Source organism: Acomys minous, assembly GCF_964271855.1.
Source record: "Acomys minous genome assembly, chromosome: 3".
Classification (NCBI taxonomy): domain Eukaryota; kingdom Metazoa; phylum Chordata; class Mammalia; order Rodentia; family Muridae; genus Acomys; species Acomys minous.
In genome coordinates, this window is record NC_140485.1 from 143,259,853 (window position 1) to 143,281,522 (window position 21,670).

Genomic DNA, 21,670 nt, shown 5'->3' on the forward strand with positions numbered 1-21,670 from the left:
GTCTTGTGTGGTATAGTCCTGTGTGACGTGTGAGCCTGTTTTGTATTCTTTGTATTAAGGATGCACTAGGAGAAATAGGCTTGCATCTCAGAGGGCTGTTACTGGCCTGTGGGGCAGAGCCACAGTGGGGCAGGATGGGAGGTGGCAGAGAGGAGGAAGGAACGAAAGAGTCCCAGGTAGGAAGGCTTTCCAAAGCAGGAACAGCAGGCACCGGAGTTCTCAGCAGCAGGGTGCGAGTTAGGTCCACGTCTCCCATGTCAGTGTCCTCAGACTACCTCTCTTAAGGATGCCACACCATTCTGAGAAGGTCACGCAGGCATTTGGGAGACAAGGATTTACGTGCGCGAGGCACCTTAGGCTACAGGTACATAGCTGCATAGTCTTTCCAGTTCCTTCGTCGCTTTACACCCACCGGAATGGCTAAGATCAAAAATGCAAGTGACAGCACATGCTGGCAACAATGTGGAGAAAGGAGAACACTTCTTAATTGCTGGTGGGAGTGCAAGCTTGTACAACCACTTTGGAAATTAATTGGGTGGTTTCTCAGAAAATCGGGAATATGTCTACCTCAAGACCCAGTTATACCACTCCTGGGCATATACCCAGAAGATGCTCCACCATACAACAAGGACATTTGCTTAACTATGTTCATAGCAGCCTTATTCATAATAGCCAGAATCTGGAAGCAACCTAGCTGCCCCTCAACCAAAGAATAAATAAACTGTAGTACATTTATACAATAGACTACTACTCAGCTATTTAAAAAATCTTGAAATTTGCAGGCAAATAGATGGAACTAGAAATGATCATCCTGAGGTAACCCAGACCCAGAAAGACATGCATGGTGTACATTCCCTTATAAGTGGATATCAGCCTGACATAGATGTCCTCTGAGAGACTCCACCCAGGGATTGGGACAGATGCTGGGACTCACTGCTGGAGTGCTGAGAGTGGTATGGAAGAACTGGGGGGCAGAAGGACCCAGAGGGTTCAGGAGTCTCAGAAGGAGCCCATCAAGGCTGGCTGATCTGGATCCAGGGGGCCTGCACAAACTGTTGTACCATCCAAGGACAATGCATGCAGTAAACCTAGATGCCCCCTGTTCAGATCTAGCCAATGGACAGCTCACTCTCCACAGTTGTGGGAAAAGCAGGGACTGCCTCTGACATGAATTCTGGTGCCCCCTATTTGATCACTTCCCCTTGGTGGGGAGGCCCTGCGGCACACAGAGGAAGGGGAAGCAGACTATCCAGATGAGACCTGATGGGCTGTGACCATATCGTGGGAGGAGGTCCCCTTCTGTCACAGGTCTAGGGGAGGGGAATAGGGTGGGAGAGGGAGAAAGGGTGGGAATGGGAAAATACAAGTGAGGGGATAAGAATTAGCATATAATCTGAATAAATTATAATAAAACTTAAAAAAATTAAATAGAAATTCCCCACCCCTGTCACTGATGACCTTTGGGGGCACAGGATGGAGGTGAGGGAAACTCTTTGGAAGAAGAAAAATTTACTCTTCAAGGAATCCTGCGTTCCGTGTGGGAACACTAAGGCATGCAGACCATCCACCATCATGACAAAGGTCTTAGGTGAAAAAGTGGGGGTGGAAAAATGGCAGATGTGCCACGGATAGAGATGTTAAAGATGGAAGGAATAAAGGGAGAACGGCTGAGGATGGCAACTATAGAGAGGGCATGTGCGCGGAGCCCACATGCCATGGCTGACCCAATCACGGCCACAACACGTGGGAGGAGCCCACGTGCCATGGCTGACCCAATCACGGCCACAGCACGTGCGAGGAGCCCACGCGCCATAGTTGACCCGATCACGGCCACAGCACAAGCACCTGGAAGGAGCTGTGCATGAATTATGTTTGACGATTGTGTTTCCAGCAAACGTTTGAAAACTTTCCAATGGCTTCTAACATGCACAATCCCTGACATGGCAAGGACACGTGTGTGTGTGTGTGTGTGTGTGTGTGTGTGAGAGAGAGAGAGAGAGAGAGAGAGAGAGAGAGAGAGAGAGAGAGAGAGAGAGAGAGAGAGAGAGAGTCTTTAGAAAGTGTATTTAGGCCCAAAGTAGGTGCATAAAACAATTGCATTTTTTATTTAGAAAAGCTGCCTGGAAATTACAAAAGGCACAAGCACTGAGTGGCCCACCACCCAATGAGCTCGACTGACTTTTTTTTTTTTTATCCATTTGTCAAATTTGTGGTGTTAGATGTTTATCCAGTTAATAAAATTGTGGTTATTCTAATAAGCACAACAAAACCAAAAATTGAAATAAACCTATTCTGGAATTTTTCGATGTTTCGTTTATAGTGTGTGTGTATATGTGTGTGTGTGTGTGTGTGTGTGTGTGTGTGTGTGTGTGTGTGTGTGTTTGTGTGTGTGTGTGTCTAAAATGGAGGTTGACATTGGGTGTCCTTGGTTGCTATTAACCTTAGTTTGTTTTTCGAGACAGGGTTTCTCTGTGTAGCCTTGGCTGTCCTGGACTCACTTTGTAGACCAGGCTGGCCTCAAACTCTCAGCGATCGGCCTTCCTGTGCCTCCCAAGTGCTGGAATTAAAGGCGTGCGTCATTATACCCATCTTAACCCTAGTTTTTGAGACCAAGATTTTCACTGGGCTTGGAGCTCGTGGGCCCAGCTATCCATTGCCTCCGTGGGTCTCTCTCCCTCTGCCTTCCTGTGCTGGAGTTGCAAGCATGCTCTATCATTCCCTAATTCTAATTTTTTCCCCATGGGTGTTAGGGGTTCAAACTGGAGTCCACACGGTTGGTCTGGAAATTACTTTACTGGCTGAGCCGCTTCCCCCACCCCACTACCTAGTTGTTTTCTTTTTGTAGTATTGGGGACTGATCGTGTGGCCCTGTGCTTGCTAAGCAGCCACACAAGCTCCGGGGTATACTGCCAGCCCTGTGAGTATCCTTTTGATCTCTAGGAGTAGAAAAATGTACTGGAAATTTGTTAAACTGAGAAAAATACATATAAAAAACCCTACAGACGGTCTTCACAACGCCCACGGATCGCTGAAGCATCTGTGCAGAGCAGGGTCCCTCTCCTGAGCGCCGCCCCACAGGCCGCCTCCTCCGCTGGGCTCCGCCAAGCTGCTTCTAGCCCACAGCTCGCCTGCACTCACATTTCTGTTCTCATTTCTTCTTCTTCTGCCTGCCTTTTCTCTTCCGCAGCAAGGGCCTTGCAAACAGCCCTGGATTCCAGGTGCTCTACAGTCCCGTAAGCAACCATGGCCAGACTCAAGGCCCCCAAGAGAACGTAGAGTTTGGTGGACACGCACAGAAATGAGCTGTACCCGAAGGCGATGACGAACCCCATGGCTTCCCCAAGGCGGTAGTTGGCAAAAGCAGCTTCTTTGTTCTCTTCAAACAGGACGCCATAAAGAGCTGGGGAGGAGAGACAGCAGTGAAGATGCGTTTAAGACCTCAGGCAGGCCGGGGAGATGGTTCCATGGGTTAAGCGCCCATGTGCACCCGTGAGGGCCTGAGTTCAGACTCCCACATGCACAGAAGATGCCAGGTGCTGGCCTGTAGTCACAAGACACAAGAGGGAGGGTTCCCAGGGCTTGCTAGCCAGCTGACCCAGCTGGATCAAACAGAGACTCAGTCTCAAAAAACCACCTGGAGCATGACTAACATGATGCTGACCTCTGTTGTCCACATGCATGCATACACATGTGCATGCACATACATGTACATATGCACGCAGATACCACATGCATACACAAACACACACACACACACACACACACACACACACACACATCCCACCCATGGACAGACATACACAAAGACCTCAAACACGATCCGTTATGATCCTGAACATAAGTTTTGGTACAGCAGGTTTTCTTGGAGAAAAAAAAAATCTGGATATTTTTCTTCTAAAAAAGAAAAAAGAATAAAAGCATAGAATGACGCTGACAAGCCAGATGACATCCTCGGGCAGTGGGCAGCAGAGAAACATGGGAGTCACAATTAGCTGCTGGAGGGAGCTGGCCAGTCCTCACTCTAAGGATGAGGGAAAGAGAGCAAAGGATTCAGTGTGTGTTGTGGGGTTTGTGACTCCCTGGAGGAAGGGCCGTAGACTCAGTCCAGTTATAATTAAAAGATGTATTGATTAGCCGCTAGCAGGATGAACCACTGCTGAGCCAGTGTGAGATTTCTGGAGAAGGAGAGAGGAAAAAAATTTTTTTCAAGACAGGGTTTCTCTGTGTAGCCTTGGCTGTCCTGGACTCACTTTGTAGACCAGGCTGGCCTTGAACTCACAGCGATCCACCTGCCTCTGCCTCCCGAGTGCTGGGATTAGAGGTGTGCACCACCGCAGCCTGGCAGCCTGGTGGGAGAGAACTTTTAAAGGGGAAAACCACAAGAATCTGGTCAGTATCTGCTCAAGCAAAACCTGGTTCTTCTGCCAAGCAATTGAGACATCACAGTGCAGGATGGAGCTGAGCCCCTGCTCAGTCCCCAGGACTACGGAGAAATGAGTTACACTGGTGGGACCCACATCTGTCCCCTCAGGGTATGCCACCAACATTTGGGCCACTGTGCTCTAGCACTCGATGCCCACCCCCGGCTCCCAGAAGTACAGTCAGGGCTGCCTGGAAGGTTCCCAGACTTTTATTACTAGTTCTGTGACTTCTATTTTTTTTTTCTTTTTAAAAATATTCTCAGCAGTTTTGGTTTTGTTTTGTTTTGTTTTGTTTTGTAGTTTTTTTTGTTTTGTTTTGTTTTTTGTTTTCATTTTAAATGGGCACATAGCACCCCTGGATTTGGATGCAGGGCCAGAAGTGTCAGGGATCTGGGCAGAGCAACCACCTTCCCTTCAGGAATCCCTGTTAATCAAACCAGCTGCAAGGAGAGGTGTCCACATGGGCTAAAACCAGACAAGTGAAGGGAAGGCGCATGAGAAAACAGGCGCCCTACTATGGCAATATTTAGATGCACAGGTGAGGGGGCATGGCAAGCAAGTGACCGTCCCTGTATCAACTACACACAAGTGCAGTGACTGTCCCTGTATCAACTACACACAAGTGCAAGGTGGAGCCCAACATAGGATCCAGAGGAGGAAATGGGGCTTGTGGTAAGCTGGGAAAGTTCCAGAACATCTGCCCTTTGTGAGTGGCAGTGAACCCCTGTCCTGATAGCAGCAAACTTTCCCTGGTTATGAAAGATGGTTAGCAGTTGGGCACTGGACGCTGGCACTGTGCAGACCTGGTAATGCCTCCTCGGCTTCTCTATAAGCACAAACCTCGTAATTTACAAAGAAATTTGTTTTGCTCTCAGCTTCGGCCTGACCCACCTGCCTCATCTATTCAGGGTACTCAAGGCTGAAGTGACTTAGATGCTGACTCTAGTCCTCAGATGAGGTGACGTGATGAGCAAATGTCTCCTCAGATGTTTGAAAAGCAGGTTAAACAAGCAGGCTACACAGAGAAGTCAGTCTTCATGCCCTTATGAACTTGAAAATAGCCCCTTCAGCAGCGAGCAGGGCAAAGTGTATTTTTAGATGAGACATTCCATGTCTTAGATACGGTGCAGTGAGTGGCATGAGAGAGTTGCTATAGCAACTGCATCCATCCTCAGCTGTCAGACTGAATGAGTCAGAGTAGCTGCTGGGAGACTGAAGAAATTCCAAGAGCCCTCAGGGTACCCAGCCCTAGCGAGGGGAGCGAGTGTCTGAGTCCTGTGACACGGTGGTAAACTGAGGGGAGGGTGGGAAACGGTGACTCAAACAGTAGTGGGCTGAGCTTCATCCATTCTATCAATTAGAAGAGGACACACTGCCACAGCCGTCCTTCGTGTGTTTATGTGCACGCATGTGCAATAGGTGTACACATGTGCAATAGGTGCAGGCATGTGCAGTAGTCGAGGAGACCATAGGAGGATGCTGAGCATTCTGCTCGACCACTCTCAACTTTATTCCCTCGAGACAGGGTCTCTTCCTAGAATTTGAGCATTCTGTCTTTCTGCTAAGAGTGCCTGGCCAGCAAGCCTCACCAAGCCTCCTGTCTCCTGCCACTCCCCTGCCCCAGTGCTGGGGTTACAGGTTCCATCCTGGGGATCTAAGGTCCCCAGATGACTCAGGTCACCCTGCTGTCCCAGCAGCAGCTCTTACCACTACGCCATCTCCCCACCCCTCACACAGCATTATTCCTGAGATGTGGCCAAAGCTACACGTGACTTTCCATGTTGAAAAGGGACAGACAACCATGTGGATGCCTTGTGGATGTCCTGTGCTGTGGGAAGCCGGTAGGAGCCAGCTACAGGGACGTAACACTCAACAGCACTCCTCACTGAGGTGGCTGCAGGCACGTGCATGCTCAAGGGAACTGCTTCTGGGGAAAACCGGTTTATCTTCTAACAGCAAACACAACAAAAACTACACTCTTGCCTGTACAAGAAGAGTGAAATTATTTCCTTTTAAATTAGCGTCCTTTATTCTACAGAGCCATTGCTCAAGTCACTCACTGGACTCAAGTGCTTGTGACACACACACACACACACACACACACAGAGAGAGAGAGAGAGAGAGAGAGAGAGAGAGAGAGAGAGAGGGAGGGAGAGAGATACACTGGGTTTTGGGTAATTTGCAAAGTTTATCAAAAGTGCTCTGTGACTATTTCATGCCCATAGAAAGAAAGAAAGAGGATGCTAAAGTAATTTATCCATGTGTGTTAGAAAGAAGCCAAAGTGCTTTTACTGCAATGGTTTTAAACCTCCACATTGCTAGAGTTAGGGATAAAGCAGGCTGCCTCTCCTGGTACCCTCCTTGCTTCCTTAGATGCTTTTGAAAATTCAGTGAGCTCAGAAGGTCGGCAGCATGCAGAGAACAGGACTCTGTGTGTGTTTCAGTGAACTCTTTCAGGCCTGTGTGGGGCTTGATGCAGTTCCTCTCTGGTGATGACTGGATAAGGTGTCTAAAATTCCGAGGTGATCTGTGATGTCATCAGCTTATAGTTCAGGACTTCAAAGAAACACTAAAGTGAGTTTCTGATTACCCCACCCCCAACACACCACACACACACACACACACACACACACACACACACACACACACACACACACATCCCACACATCCTGATTTTATATGAGTAGGAACACATCCCAGTCCATGAAAAGTCTAGCCATTTCCTGTTTTGGGAGACTCTGGGCTGAGGGTTCGCACCTTGGCCTCACTCTGTCACCTGTCCTGCACCAGTGTCACCCACACTACATCCTGCATCTTTCTCAGCCTACTGCCCTCCCTCGACTACTCTGACTGCTCTCGGGGGTAGAAGCAAGACCCGCAACCAATCCAGTGTGAATCCCCTGGCATTTCTCCCACCTTGTCACACCACTGACTCTCCCTGCTGACGCTCTTGGAGCCTCCCTGGTGCAGGCCCTAGGCCCAGTGTCCCCGATCCACAGCCCACTGGGATAGAAGCATTCCATTACAAATATGTGCCAACCCCATCTCTAGCCTCCTGACCTCCTGACCTCCTGACCCCTGACCTCCTGTCCATGCGCTCTAACTGAACAAGGTCTTCCTCAGGTGGCCTCTACCACGGCTTCTTCATAGTCGGTTCAACTTTCTACCTCCAGTCAGCTCTCCAGGGCCAAAGGGTCACATTTCCTATCTATGGCCCTGTTGGAGAGCCACTGGACCGCCTCATATCCATTTCAGATTCCCACTGTGCATCAAGAGCATGACCTTCTGCCCACAGGTGTCTTTCTCCTCTGTGTCCCTTTCTCCATCTTCTACGGCCTCATGTCCACAGGGCACAGGGCAACACGCATTCTAGTTTTCCGTGGTCCCTGTCTCGATGACCTATGGACCCTCTCTGCCATCACTTCCCCTGGGTCCTTATCCTGCGCACAGCTGTGAGCATCTAGGGACGCGCCTGGTGCCTCATGGAGGCCTTTGCCTCACCTGACCCTCCTACACCGCATCTCAGATCTACAGCATGGTCCATGAGACCCTCCCTTGGCCATGGATCTGCCTCCCACCCAGGGCTTCTACTCCCCCTACAGAGAGCTTGGGCCCCACCCTGATGGCTGGCTGCCCTCTGGCCTTCCTACCCTTTAGACAGGTGACTGAGGGAGATGGCGGCACTGTGAGGCTGGGCTGGGCACTCACCGTTGTTCTGTGTCTGCCAGACAGCGTCTGCCATTCCCCACAGGCCAGAGAGGAGGAAGAAGACAGGGCGCTGGGCGGGGTCTGGGCGCCACAGCAGGAGGGCAACAATGCAAGAGAGGTGGGTGGCGGCACCTGGTGGGAGGAAACAAGGCAGGACTGTGGCTGGCTGGCTGTTCCTTCCGCTTGCGATGGGCAGGGCCTCCGTGGGACTCCGTGTTGGGAACCACCACCGTCACACACACACACACACACACACACACACACACACACTCACACACACACTCACACACACACACACCGTCACACACTGTCTCTCTCACACACACACACACACACACACACACACACACATACACCCAGTCACACTCGCACCCGTGTGCTCTCAGCTTTTCTAATGCTTTCATACAATGCTCAGAAAACAGGACGATGTGGAGAAAACTCTGGTGTGTGGGTGTGTGACTGACTCTAAGGGAGGCCTCTGGACAGTGGGGAGCCACAGTGAAACATCTTATCAGGGCTCGAGGTTGTGGGACCCCCACCCCCTGCTGTGCGGCTGGGGCACCAGTTGATTGTTTCCCTGACAGTTTGAATTAGGTCTCTAAATAGTATGGAGAGAGAGACCAGGAGAAACCTGAGCAGTGGTGGGTGCAGGCTTGCTCCCAGTAAGGAGGAAATGTGTACTTCCTTTTGTTGGAGGAAGTCAGGAGGTGTCAGGGGGCACAGCGAGAGCACCAAGCTACAGAATTTCCCTTTTCTAGGCTCTTCTGCAGCCCTTTCTGCAACCTACGGTCTTCACCCGGCACCCTGAGCAAATGCTCCCGTGTGTGTGCGCTCGCGTATGCGCCTGCTTACCCAGCACGTAGAGCGCAGCCCTGCCCGTGTACTTGGAGATCTTCCCGTACAGCGGGGAGCACAGTGCGGTGACAGCCGAGAAGCAGATCATCACATAGCCCACGAAGTGGATGCCCAGGGCACAGGTCACGTAAGACTGGGGGGAAGCACAGAGCTCAGTCGGTTGCACTTGCTGACCTTACTGTGGTTCCAGTCTGAAGCCGATGTGGCGCAGGACCTGCAGCTCCCAGCCTGGGAGAGCAACACTGACACGTGAGAGAGGGTCTGCTTTGGACCAGAACGGACACACTTCTTGGCAAACCCCTTCCACATATTCTTTGACACAGGTCTGGTACGCACAGTGTTTTACACAGAGTTAACACGGACACTGGCAGGCCCCATCTTTTCCTGTTAGGCCTAAGGACAGACAAGTAAAGGACATGGATCCTCCAGATGGTGAGGGAGGCCACTGGGCAGCCTCCACACTTGGTCTCTATTCCTGGCAGAAACAAGGACACTTAGATGAAAGACTGGGAACAAGGAGGCTGGGTGCGTTGGCATAGCTGGCTGACACGATGCCTGACGGGGAGGGAGACACTCACAAACCACCAAACGTCTCGGGCATGGTGGCGCACGCCTTTAATGCCAGCACTTGGGAGGCAGAGGCAGGTGGATCTTTGTAAGTTTGAGTCCAGCCTGGTCTACAAAGTGAGTCCACGATACCCAAGGTTACTCAGAGAAACCCCACCTTGAAAAACAAACAAACAAACAAAAAACAAAAACAAAAAAGAAAGAAAAGAGAAGAAAGGAAAAAGAGAAAAGGTAAGACCGGGCATACAGCAGTGATCCAGCGTCACCCTGCCCCCTGCATCTGCACTAAAGCTCAGCATAAGCCCAGTGTGCCCTGGGAAGGGATCTCATGCCGAAAGGACAAGGCTTCTGGGGCAGGTGGCTCCCTCCCTCCTGCAGCACCAGGGTTCCTCAGAAAGACAGAGCCTGGGGACAGGCCCTGATAGAAGATAGTCTCTGCCATTGCTTCGCCACGAGGGAAAGGCCCACTCTCTGTGTCCCTACTGCCTGTGTTGCCTCAGGTGAGGGGACTTCTGTAAACACAGACAAGCCAGGCAGTGCGTGAACCAGAGAGCTGGTGCTGGCAGGCCACACGGGTGTCTAGGCTGCAATACAGCCTATGAACGCTGGCCTGGGAAGGGTTCCAACACTACTTGTGGATTTACCGCCTTCCCCTGTGGTTAACAGCAGAGAAAGTGGAACCAGGTTGGCGGAATGGACATGCGTGTCACACACAGCTGGTCACGCCTTCCTCCCCCCAGCTTTGTCCCTTCTAGGGAAGACGCCTGGCTAGCAGGAAGTTCTCCCTTCAGGTAGGAAGTCAGCACTTCTCAGAGACCCACGTCTCAAATGACTTGAGTAGACTCAGCTGCTGTAGGACCGGGAACACCACGAACCTGAATCTGCTCAAGGGCCCCTGAGGCACCCTCAGGCCCCTTTAGGTGGAGCACAGGTGCACAGCGTGAGCCTGGGGCGTCTTTCCTACCTTTGTGTACTCTCCAGAGAGGAACCCCTGTTGAAGCCCACTGTACAGTGGCAGAAGCATCAGGAGGCACAGGCGCTTGTCTCTAAACAGCAAGAAGGTGGACATTACAGTGGACCACAGAGGCGGCGGCCTCCGCCTTGTCTCTCCTCCAGCCTCCAGCTTTTCCTCCACAGGCTCGAGAAACACAGCTACCAGCAGGACAGCCAGGACACCGCTGCCTAGAAGGACACATGGCCAGGTGACGGTGCTGCCAGGATCAGAAGTGTCACGCCCCTCCTCGTCCCCATGGACAGCTGGCCGTCACGTAATGGGTGACCAGCTGCACCTGATGGCGTATGTGTTACGTCTACAGTGAATCTGTGGTTGTTTTTCACTTGAAGCCTGCCACAGTGGCTCAGCATTGCCACCACTCACAGAGGAATAGTGCGCATTTAAGGAAAATAAAAACAAAAGCTCCCCCAAGACAGATGGTGAGAGGAAACCAAAGGAAGGCACAAAGCTTTGTGTCATTCGAAGAGGGACATGGAAATCTATTCATGCCGGGCATGGTGGCACACACCTTTAATCCCAGCACTCGGGAGGCAGAGGCAGGAGGATTGCTATGAGTTCAAGGCCAGCCTGGTCTACAAAGTGAGTCTAGGACAGCCAAGGCTACACAGAGAAACCCTGTCTTGAAAAGAAGAAGAAGAAGAAGAAGAAGAAGAAGAAGAAGAAGAAAGGAAAGAAAAAGAAATTTATTCACGTGTTTAACACCTTGAAGGCCCTTGACCTGCTACTTAGGCAACAGGATTCTCCAGACAGCCAGATTTATCCAATGTGTAGTGAGTGATGTGTGGACAGACGCTGTTAGCAGAGAAGGGGCCTGTGGGCCTGTGGGCCTGTGGGTGTGCACCACTGTGAGGATCCAGAGGCTACAAGTGAGGAGCTATAGAGTCACACACACACACACACACACACACACACCTGCCTATGGCCCATGCTTCCTCGAGAGCCAAGATAAATACTATACAGTCTGAGGGACAAGACCCGCTTAACACCCCTTTATATACATGTGTAGCTCAGGTTCTGTTGAAATGAGTCATATTCATCGGGACTATCTGTGGCTCCCCGCGCGTCTACAGCAAAGCCAATAGTGAGTGACACAGTGAGACCATGTGATGCTCAAAGCCTGAATTACCTACTTCCTGTCCCTACCTACCAGGAAGAGAGCCACCCAAGGGGGAGAGCATTGCCGTTTCACACACCCAGGCTCTCTAGGACTGTCTAAGAATGGTGGACAGGGGGTGGGGTGCCAATTAGCCCACTAGTTCCCATAGCTGCCTGGTCTCCCTGCTGCGGAAAGGGAACTGAGAAAGCACAAGCCAGGGGACCCCTTGCTGTCCCCACCACAGCATCAGTGTAAACAGGAGGTCGCAGATGATCAGAGACAGTAAAACACAGAAGCCTCTCGTGGCAGCCACCTCCCACCTCCCGCCTCCCTCTTGCTCTTCTACCCACATCTCCATCCTAGAACTGTGCACCCCCATACTGCATGGCCACTGGTGGCTCTGTTGGACAGCACTGGCCACTGAGTTTGCTTTCAGAGACTAGCGGCAGATATCAGCCCAGTCCTATCATTGGCAGGGGTTTTGCTTTACTTATTAAAGGTCAAGCGTGCACGCGCACACACACACTACATGCACACACCACACACACACACACACACCACACACACACACTACACACTACACACACACACCACACACACTACACACACACACACACACACACCACACACTACACACACACACACACACCACACACACTACACACACACACACACACAAACACTACACGAGCACTACATGCACACACCATGCACACCACACACACAGACATACACGCACACACACACACTATAGAGCCTCCCCCACAATTGGAGGATCACAGAGACAGAGGAAGCACACTGTCCTGGGAAAACCTTCATGGCTATGGCATCCCTTCTGTTAGGTGAGTGTGGCACGGGTTTCTACGGGCAGTGTTAGTTTATGGGCTGTAAAGGACCTTCACCACAGTAAGAGGCTGGGCACTTTTTTGCACGCACCTGTGTAGATGCCCAGCAGTGTGTAGATGAGCTCCTGGGAGGGGTGATAGGTGCCATTGGTGGCCGCGGGACCCGTCAGGCAGTCTTTGGCTCCACAGGACATGAGCTGTCCCTCTGGGGTGGCCTCTGTGAAGTTGGGATCAAGAAGACGAGGTGAGAATTCTAGTGGCTAGTTGGGATAGTTGAGGCCAGAATCGGCAGGGAAAGTGTGGTCACCTACGGCAGGTAACCTCGCTTTTCTTCTCGGAAAGTGACTGCTAGCTCCCTTATGTGTTAAGAACAACGTGTGGGGGCGGCAGGGTTGGAGCTGCAGTTAAGGGCACCGGCTGCTCACGCAGAGGACCTAGATTTGGTTCCCAGCACCCACAATGCGACACACAACTGTCTGCAACTCCAGCTAAAGGGAATTGTATGCCCTGCCTGGCATCAGAAGGCAACTTCATGCACATGGTGCACAGACATACATGCAGGAGAAACACTCATACTCATAAAATAAAAATAAACCATATATTCAGCAATAAATACCTGCCTAACATGACACACACAAACATGCACACACATGAGCACATACAGCACATACACACACACACAAGCACGCACACGAGCACACACAAGTACATGCACACACCACACACACACACAAGTTGGAACTACTGTGGTGGTCAGTGCTGTCAGCGTGTGGGGATCAAGGAGATCAGCCTCTGCGCACATCTCTGAGGTGTGAGGTCTAGGTTAGTGTCTGGGTGTGCCACTGGGGGATTGTCTCATTACTCAGGAAGTAAGTGTAGTGGTCTGGGTGCATCTCACACAGAGCCTGGGTTTGACATCACTTCCTGTAGCATCTTGGCTAAGTGGCCGTGATTGTGCACAAGACCACATGCATCACCCTGTGTCTTCCCTGCCTGGGACACACTGTCTTCATGAAGAGAGGAAGCATGTTCCCCAGAAGAAGCCAGACCCACAGCCAGGGTGGAGGGAGGGAGCCACCTAATCCAGAGCCTGCGCTTCCGGAAAGTTCTGCTCTGAGAAAGGAGAGGCTGAAGCCCTCAGCCTGAGAGTGGCATGAAGTAGATGCTAGCGCTGTCCCTGCGTGGTACTGAGAAGGCTTGACAGATGTCATACACTGGCCTGTGGGTCAGCTTTATAGGGAAGTGAGCCAGGTAAATTCTTAGCTGCTCCAGGTCCCCACGCTATGCTGGCAGGACTGTAGGAGTGCTGTGTTGTCCCCCATCCTTCCCCCCAGACAGCTGAAAAGACTCTAACCAGGTCACAAACAAGGCTCCAGCAAGCCTTGCCTTTCTCCCCCATCCCCTCCACCCTGCTGAGGACTGTTAGACTCCCTACCTAAAGCTAGCCACCACGTCTGTTCCCTAATTTTGTCCTCTTCTCCTGAGGTTGACTACAAAGGTCCAGCTATCAAAATATTGAAGTCCAGCAACCAAAAGCCCCCTTTGGCTCACACAATTAACCTGCCTAATCAAAATTAAAATGCCTCATCCTAACACGGAGTTTCCCCTTTTACCTTTATAGAGTGCCATTTTCCTACGTGCCATGCCTGTCCCCTCTCTATCGAAGGCAGTCCTCTGTCCATCCCCCCACTGCGGGACAAACACCCCTTCCCTCCCCCTTCTCACTCTCCCTTTGTCTCCTGTCTTTGTCCCTTATCCCTGCCCTCTGTCTCCCTGGGGAAACACATCCCCTTTATGCTGAGAGCATGGTCTTGGGGTGTCTTGAGCTGACTTCAACCTTCCCTACAATACCCCAAGACTACAGGGCACCTGTGCAAAGACAGCTACACGGCCTTGTGACTGTCCCCAGACTGTCCCCACCTGCCTGGAGTAAGGACAGGTATCTAGGTGGAGCCAGGACCTCACTATTCCCAAGGCCACCCAGCCCTCATTTTCACCTTGACTGGATGCCTGGCGGAACAGCAGCGAGGAGATCAGGTTGCCCCACACCCCGGACGACTGGAATATAAGGAAGAAGATGCCGAAGCTCTGGTTCACCACATCCTTGCCGGGCTTTCCCTCTTTCTCTGCTTGCAGATTCCCCACGATGGTGAGGTAGGTGCACTGAGCTGACCACAAGGGGGCTGCACCCAGACCCAGCAAGATGGAGGTGGGGATCATGGTGTACCTGCAAAGACCCGGAAGGATGGAGGGAGGGAGGGAGGGGTCAAAGCTAGGGGTTCAGGGAGTGGACTATTGGTCCTGTGCTGGCTGAGTCTCCCAGAGAGAGAGGGGTGGGGTGGGGGAGGGAGGGAGGGAGAGAGAGAAAGAGAAGGTGAGGCCCCAGGAGAGATGCCAAGATAATAAGCTGAGCCCTTGGGTCAGGGGATGATAGGAAGCAGGCTAGAATGCAGGGAAAATTGAGGGAGATAACACTATCCCACTATCCCTCCATAGAAGCTGGAGCGGGGGAGTCTAACTTTTAACGCCATAGCAGAGGTCTGCATGAGAGTGCATGTTGCACACACTGCGGGGGGTGGGGGGGACAGGGGGGCAGGGCGGGAGCGAGGCGGGGCTGGCTAGAGCAGCTGTACCAGTTGGCATGGAAGTTGCCCAAGGAGAAAGCCACATAGCAGCACATGGATCCAGCGATGGTCCACTTGCAGCCACACCTCCTGATGAGGACAGGTGGGAGGAACAAGGAGGACAGAAGCACAGAGCCATAGAGTGTGCTGAGCGTCGCCACCCCGAGGCCATCCTCACTGTAGAGGCTGCTCTGTGGAAGAAAGGGTCAGCCATCAGAGGAGGGGACTGGGTCCAGTGAGGCGACAAGGTGTGATTGGGTGCTGATCCCAGGCTCAGGGCCACCTCAAACCCTGGGCCACCAGACTCCAGCCTTCTTATACAAGGATACTGCAGTAAATGTTAAAAAATAAAATAAAATTTAAAAAGGTCATCTTCAGGTTCTGAGGACCAAGAGAATGCAGCTAGGGTTCAGAAACGAGTCAGTGTGAGACCTTCACCTCAGAGAAGACCCACTCAGAGCAAAGACCGGGTGCCCACCCTCCAAAGCCCTGTGCTGCCCAGCGATCCACTGTTATTTCAGTTCATGATGCTGATGTGAACTGAACCAAAAATCAACTCAGACAGCTGAAGAGCCATTTCTAGGTTTTTGGGGTTTGTTGTTGTTTTGTTTTGTTTTTGAGACAGGGTTTCTTTGTGTAGCCTTGGCTGTCCTAGACTCACTTTGCTGGCCTTGAACTCACAGGGATCCACCTGCCTCTGCCTCCCGAGTGCTGGGATTAAAGGTGTGCGCCACCACCGCCTGGCTCCATTTCTAGGTTTTATGCTCGAAGAAATCAGGAGTATTTTCCATTCTTCTGTCATTTGTAAGAGAAGATGGATGAGAGGAGGAAGAGGAGAAGAAAGGGGAAAAGGAAGAAGATCCAGGAAGGGGGACGAGGAAGCAGGGAGAGGAAGAGGAGGGAGGGAGGGAGGGAGGAGGAGGACAAACGGAGGAGGGGGAAGGGAAGGAGGATCAGGAAGGGGAGGAGGAAGATAGCAGCAGAAAGATGAGGAGAAGGAAGATCAGGGGAGGGATAAGGATGGAGAAGACAGGAAAGGGAGGAGGGGAAGGGAGGAGGGCAGAGGAGGAGGGGAAAGGAGGGGAAGAGCGGTCAGAACCCCCCTTCCCTGCATCATTCTACCTGCCCCTCCGTGTCCTGTGCCCACACATGGGTCAGCTGCACCCAACAGACACTTGAGGCTTCCTCTAACTAGGCCCTAAAACTCCTACAATCTATTTGAAAGGTGGGATCAAGCGCCTCCCTCTGAAATGGGGTAACCTGGGTACCTCGGTATGCTGAGCAGCCAGAAGCATGACTCAGCCTGGCCCCGCAAGAACAGCTCTGTCCTGGGTACCTGATGCACATCTGTGAGCTTGCCTGCTTTGCATTTGTAGTGACGCCCTGACAGAACGCGCCAACCAGGCACATTACCACAGCAAATGGGGTACATTTGTGACCTCCTATTGCCTCTGACTGCAGAGCACTGAGAAGGAAGGCAGGTGTCAATATCTAAAGCAGGGCCAGAGCTTGAGAAGCCAATGCCTACACTCAGTTCCCCGGGCTGGCACGTGCTGGACAAACCCATCTGTGCAATAGACATCTAAAAACAAGTACATCTATGCTGCACATAGTAGACCTAATTACATAAACATATATGACATTCTTTCAATCAAGCCAAGGAAAGGCTGGGAAGTGCTTGGCACTAGAGGGCCATGCAAGATGGTGGTGACACCAAAGTCAAAGCATCTGCCGCTTTCGGATGGTGAACACACAGGAGCGGTCAGAACCCCACAGAGCAGACAGCAGCACTGAGCTGGTTAAGGCCAGTGCTGCATAAACTCCATCTTGAAAGAGAGAAAAGAAAGAAAGGAGAGGGAGGGGGGAAGAAAGGGGGAGGGGAAGAGGGAGGGGGAAAGAGAGACAAAGAAGAAAAAGAAGGAAAGAGGGAGGGGAGGAAGGAAAGAAGAAAGACAGAGGAAGGAAGGAAGGATAAAGACAGGAAGAAAGAAAAAAGAGAGAGAAGAGAGAGATTGACCTCATTTTTACTATAATTACCACAGGGAAAGTTGTCAGATCCTCCAGGCCCGCATGACCTGGATGCACATGACCCACAAGCCTCTGGGAGCTGCTGCTTGCTTTTCACACAGACTCACAGACTTGAGGAGGGAGGGTGCAGTAAAGCACCAAAGACAGATGGTTTTGCTAAAGTTCATAGTTTTGCTTAAAGCTTTTTATAAGGAGGAATGAGGATTAACACTCAGATTTCTGCCCAACTACAAAGCCCAGGGCACATAAAACCCAGGGGTTCCCTTTATCCCATCTTAGCCACTCAAAGGCAGTGTGTCCTGTCAAACCATCACCCAGCCCTCCCTCTCATGGCCCCAGAGCCACACACACCTGGGCTACGGAGCTCTGGAGTCACTCTGGAGCAATGCGAACAAGGCTGAATCTTGTAGAGCTTCATTGGAGGGTTGGAGGGGGAGGAAGGACAAATGTTCCAGGAAGTTGTGTGGAACGGTGTGCGTGTGGGGGGTGACATGACGTGAGGAGAGTCTCTCTCACCTGCAGATTCTGCAGCCCTCCGTAGGCGGTGAAGAGGAGGAGGAATCCACAGGAGACCACCAGGACATTCTTTAGGCTCCCCTCCATCACGGGGACGGGGGTCAGTGGATGTCAGCAGATGGGTAAGCTTGCCCCCTAGAAGAAACCGATTGGAGCACAGGAAGTGGGGCCTGTACCAAACAGCCCCATGACCTCTCTTTGAGCCAGAAGTGGGCGGCCATTAAGGCTGCGGACAGTCAATGCACTAGCTTTTGTGGGCCTGAGTCCACCTTATGTTCACTCTATGGGAAAAGATTGTGACGCTTATCAGCTCCTCTGCAGTTTTCCCCTGTTGCTTTCAGATAGGAATGTCACGGTCTCATACATTTGATCATACCTTGTGTGTCCAGAGAGCTTGCCAAGGCCGCAAAACATGGAACGCTCTTCTGTCCTAAACGAAAGAAGAAAAAAACTTTTAGATTTCTCATCTAACCCTGAAAAACATTTAATGTTTGTTTGCTTGCTTGTTTGCTTGACACAGGGTTTCCTCTGTGTAGTCTTGGCTGTCCTGGACGCACTCACTTTGTAGACCAGGCTGGCCTCGAACTCACCAAGATCCACTTGCCTCTGCTTCCCTGAGTGCTGGGATCACAGGCGTGCATCACCTCGCCCAGCTCCCCTGAGTTCTTAAGATATAGCTGGCACTTACTGTGGAACTGAATTTGGACTTCATTCAGTTAATTAACATTTAATTAGCAATTAATTAACATTTAACTTTTAATTAGCATTAAAAAGTCAGGTGAGCCTGTGTTGAACAGGCCAGGTTCAGAGTGTCAAACAGTATTCCCCACCCTGTATACAAGACAAGAAAGAAACTGTCCATCCTGGTCCTGGTAGTGCACGCCTTTAATCCCAGTACTCTGGAGGCAGAGGCAGGCGGATCTCTGTGAATTTGAGGCCAGCCTGGTCCACATAGAATTCCAGGTCAGCCAAAGCTACACAGTAAGGCCTTACACCCTTCTACCCAGTTATTAGTAAAGCTGATTGTTCTTAGATGTTCCCAAGGGGTTGTGTCCTTGGTCATTTCTGCTAAGAACAGAACAAGCAAGTGACTCTTACAGCCTTGGTCACTGCCATGGCCACCACCAATGCAGGTGAGGCTCCTGTGGCTTAGCTGCTTCCTATGAAAAGCCAAGCATTGAGGAACCACAGCTTTAAATATTTACTAAACAAGGGTTATTATGCTGATACAGACTTGAGAGCAACGCTAACAGGATATGCTAATGAGGGAGAGAGGCTGCCCCTCCTCGAGGAACAAAGCTCGAAGCGCTCAGTAGGCCTGAGGACCTGAGTCTCATCCCCGACCCAAGGAAAAATGCCGGGTGTGGTGTGTACTCACCATGCCAGGGCTCCTGAGGTAGGTAGGAAGAGGAGAGTGAGTCCCTGGGACGAAAGGGGCCAGCCAGTGTAGCCTAACTAGTGAGCCCCAGACCAAACGAGAGAGAGCCTGTCTCAAAAGTGTTAGACAACATGGCTGAGGCTGACGCCTGAGGGTGTCCTCTGGCTGTGAGGCAGCTGTGAGAGTCCAAGAGGCTGACAGCCAAGAGAGCTCTGGAGCCTCAGCCCCTCATCACAATCCCCCAGACACCAGCAGGACAGGTGAGCTGGCGGGGCTTTAAAGGGATGTGATACTTAGTGTCACGTGGACTTTCACACGCTCAGCTTGCTACCCGTTAATGAAATCTTAACTTCACTGAATGACCTCTGCTTAATTTGGGGGTGATGTCTTAGTAGGTGTCAACTCCATCATCCTGTCTGTAAGTACCCCAAGATGGCATGCGTGGGATGATACCAGTCTCTTTCTCTACTAGTGCCTCAGGCTTACTAGGACTGCGCTCTGGAGCTGTCAGCTAGCCCTGCAAGCAACTCCTAACAGCTGCTGTCCACACGCTCCTCACAGCCCAGCTAGACCTTCCAGGAGCCTCCGTGTCTATGAAAATCCCCCAAGAGGTCTGGTTTCCCCTTGGCAAATCAGACCCAACGTCCTCCAAGCTGGGAATCGGTTTGTGGCATCCGCATTTGGATCATGTCTGTTCCCCTGCCTTTTCCTTATTTGTGTCAATGAGACATTTGGAAATGGAAAATATTCACAGTTGACAAGAGATGTTCTTCAAGAGTATCCGCCATGTTGTAATGTCAAAACAGGTTTTAGTGCAGGGTTTTTTTGGTTTGGTTTTGGTTTATTTGTTTGTTTTCTGAGACAGGGTTTCTCTGTGTAGCTTTGGCTGTCCTAGACTTGCTTTGTAAACCAGGCTGGGCTTGAACTCACAGAGATCTTCCTACCTCTGCCTCCCGAGGTTTTAGATAAGGATCTCTCACGTCCAAAACCAAGGATAGTCTCATTGTCCCAGACGCTGCCCGTGCTGGCTCACACATCCCTGCAGACCACTCGGATGGGAGGAGAAAGAGAGGATACCAAAGCTGCGTGCCTGGAACTGCTCTGACTGAAAGAGAACCTGGCAGGGCTAGGCACTCAGGCCCGGGCGGCACAGAAGGATCACTCATCACCCCTCCTTCAGTTAGCATCCGCCTAGGGCTTCCATTGCTGTGATGAACTCCATGACCAAAAGCAGCCCTGGGAGGGTGGTGGTTTGAATAAGAATGGCCCCCATAGACTCATATATGTGCTTAGTCACAGGGAGTGACACTGCTTGAGAAGGATTAGGTGGCCTTGTGTGTGGGGGGGTGTGGCCTTGTTGGAGGAAGTGCGTCACTAGGGGTGGGCTTTGAGTTTTCAAAAACCCAACCCACCCCAGGAGTCTTCTCAATTTCTCTCTCTCTCTCTCCTCTCTCTCTCTCTCTCTGTCTCTCTGTCTCTCTCTCTGTGTGTCTCTCTTCTCTCTCTCTCTCTCTCTCTCTCTCTTTCTCTCTCTCTCTCTCTCTGTCTCTCTCTCTCTCTGTCTCTCCTCTCTCTCTCTCTCTCTCTCTTTCTCTCTCTCTCTCTCTCTGTCTCTCTCTCTCTCTCTGTCTCTCCTCTCTCTCTCTCTCTCTCTCTCTCTCTCTGTCTCTCTGTCTCTCTCTGTCTCTCTCTCTGTCTCTCTTCTCTCTCTCTGTCTCTCTTCTCTCTCCCTCCCTCTCTCTCTCTCTCTCTCTCTCTCTGTCTCTGTCTCTCTGTCTCTCTCTGTCTCCTGCCTGAGGATCCAGATGTAGAATTCTCAGCTCCTTCTCCAGCACCCTGTCTGGCTGCGCGCCACCATGTTCCCCACCATGATGACAATAGATTAACCCTCTGAACTGTAAGCTATGAGAGTTGCCATGGCGGAGGTGAGTCTGAACAGCCACAGAACTCTAAGACAGGGCGAAAATGGTTTAGTTCATCTCGCACCGCCCAGGCCTCACTCCATCACAAGTCAAGTGGGAGCTGTGGCAGAGGCCATAGAAGAACACCGCTTGCTGGCTTGCTCCTTCTGACTCAGTTGGCTTTCTTACACATCCCAGTGGCAGCGCCGCCTCAGCGCACTACAGAGGTGTCTCCTCAGTTAAGGTCCCCCTTCTCATGTGACTCTGGCTTATCAAGTAGATTAACAAGTAAAACCACAGCAACCAGAGCAGCATCCATGTGGGGCCTGAGGAAATCCATGATCTGGAAGACGTGCACAGGCATGAAATCACTTACTGGAGAGTAAATGAAAGGCCCAGTGCTTCACGAGGTGGAGAAGGAATGACCTTTAACCTCAGGACTCTGGACAATGCAACACACCAGCCATCAGTAGCCACTGCCCTGCCATTGCTCAAAGCAGGGACCTTGAACTTCCAGTCACTTTAATCAGTAAACTCCCCACTGAGAAGCTATAGATCGCTCTCTTCATTTGAGAGAAGTCTAAGGGATGGCTTGCTCTTTCCAGCAAAGTGCTCGTGTGAGCAAGCTACTATCGGCTTTCTTGGTGTTCACATGTGAAATCTAAACACAGCTATTAGATCTAAACTGATCTATTAGTTTTCTGCAGGAAGATGAT

General features: G+C 51.3%; 1 protein-coding gene across 10 annotated transcripts in view; it reads right to left on the reverse strand.

Moving 5' to 3' along the window:
* Positions 1-2,078: 2,078 nt before the first annotated feature.
* UNC93A (unc-93 homolog A) overlaps positions 2,079-21,670 on the reverse strand; it is a 37,989-nt gene continuing 18,397 nt past the window's right edge. For 8 of the 10 annotated variants that reach the window (XM_084776496.1, XM_084776493.1, XM_084776494.1 and 5 more), the window contains 9 exons: positions 18,052-18,105; positions 17,676-17,810; positions 15,141-15,322; positions 14,505-14,734; positions 12,599-12,724; positions 10,516-10,733; positions 8,982-9,117; positions 8,130-8,261; positions 2,079-3,400 (listed from right to left, as the gene is read on the reverse strand). In XM_084776496.1, coding sequence (XP_084632622.1) covers positions 3,135-3,400; positions 8,130-8,261; positions 8,982-9,117; positions 10,516-10,733; positions 12,599-12,724; positions 14,505-14,734; positions 15,141-15,322; positions 17,676-17,762 — 1,377 coding nt within the window. In that variant the 5' untranslated portion in view covers positions 17,763-17,810; positions 18,052-18,105 and the 3' untranslated portion in view covers positions 2,079-3,134. The remainder of the gene's footprint in view (positions 3,401-8,129; positions 8,262-8,981; positions 9,118-10,515; positions 10,734-12,598; positions 12,725-14,504; positions 14,735-15,140; positions 15,323-17,675; positions 17,811-18,051; positions 18,106-21,670) is intronic. The other 2 variants (XM_084776500.1, XM_084776492.1) reach the window with 2 other exon arrangements.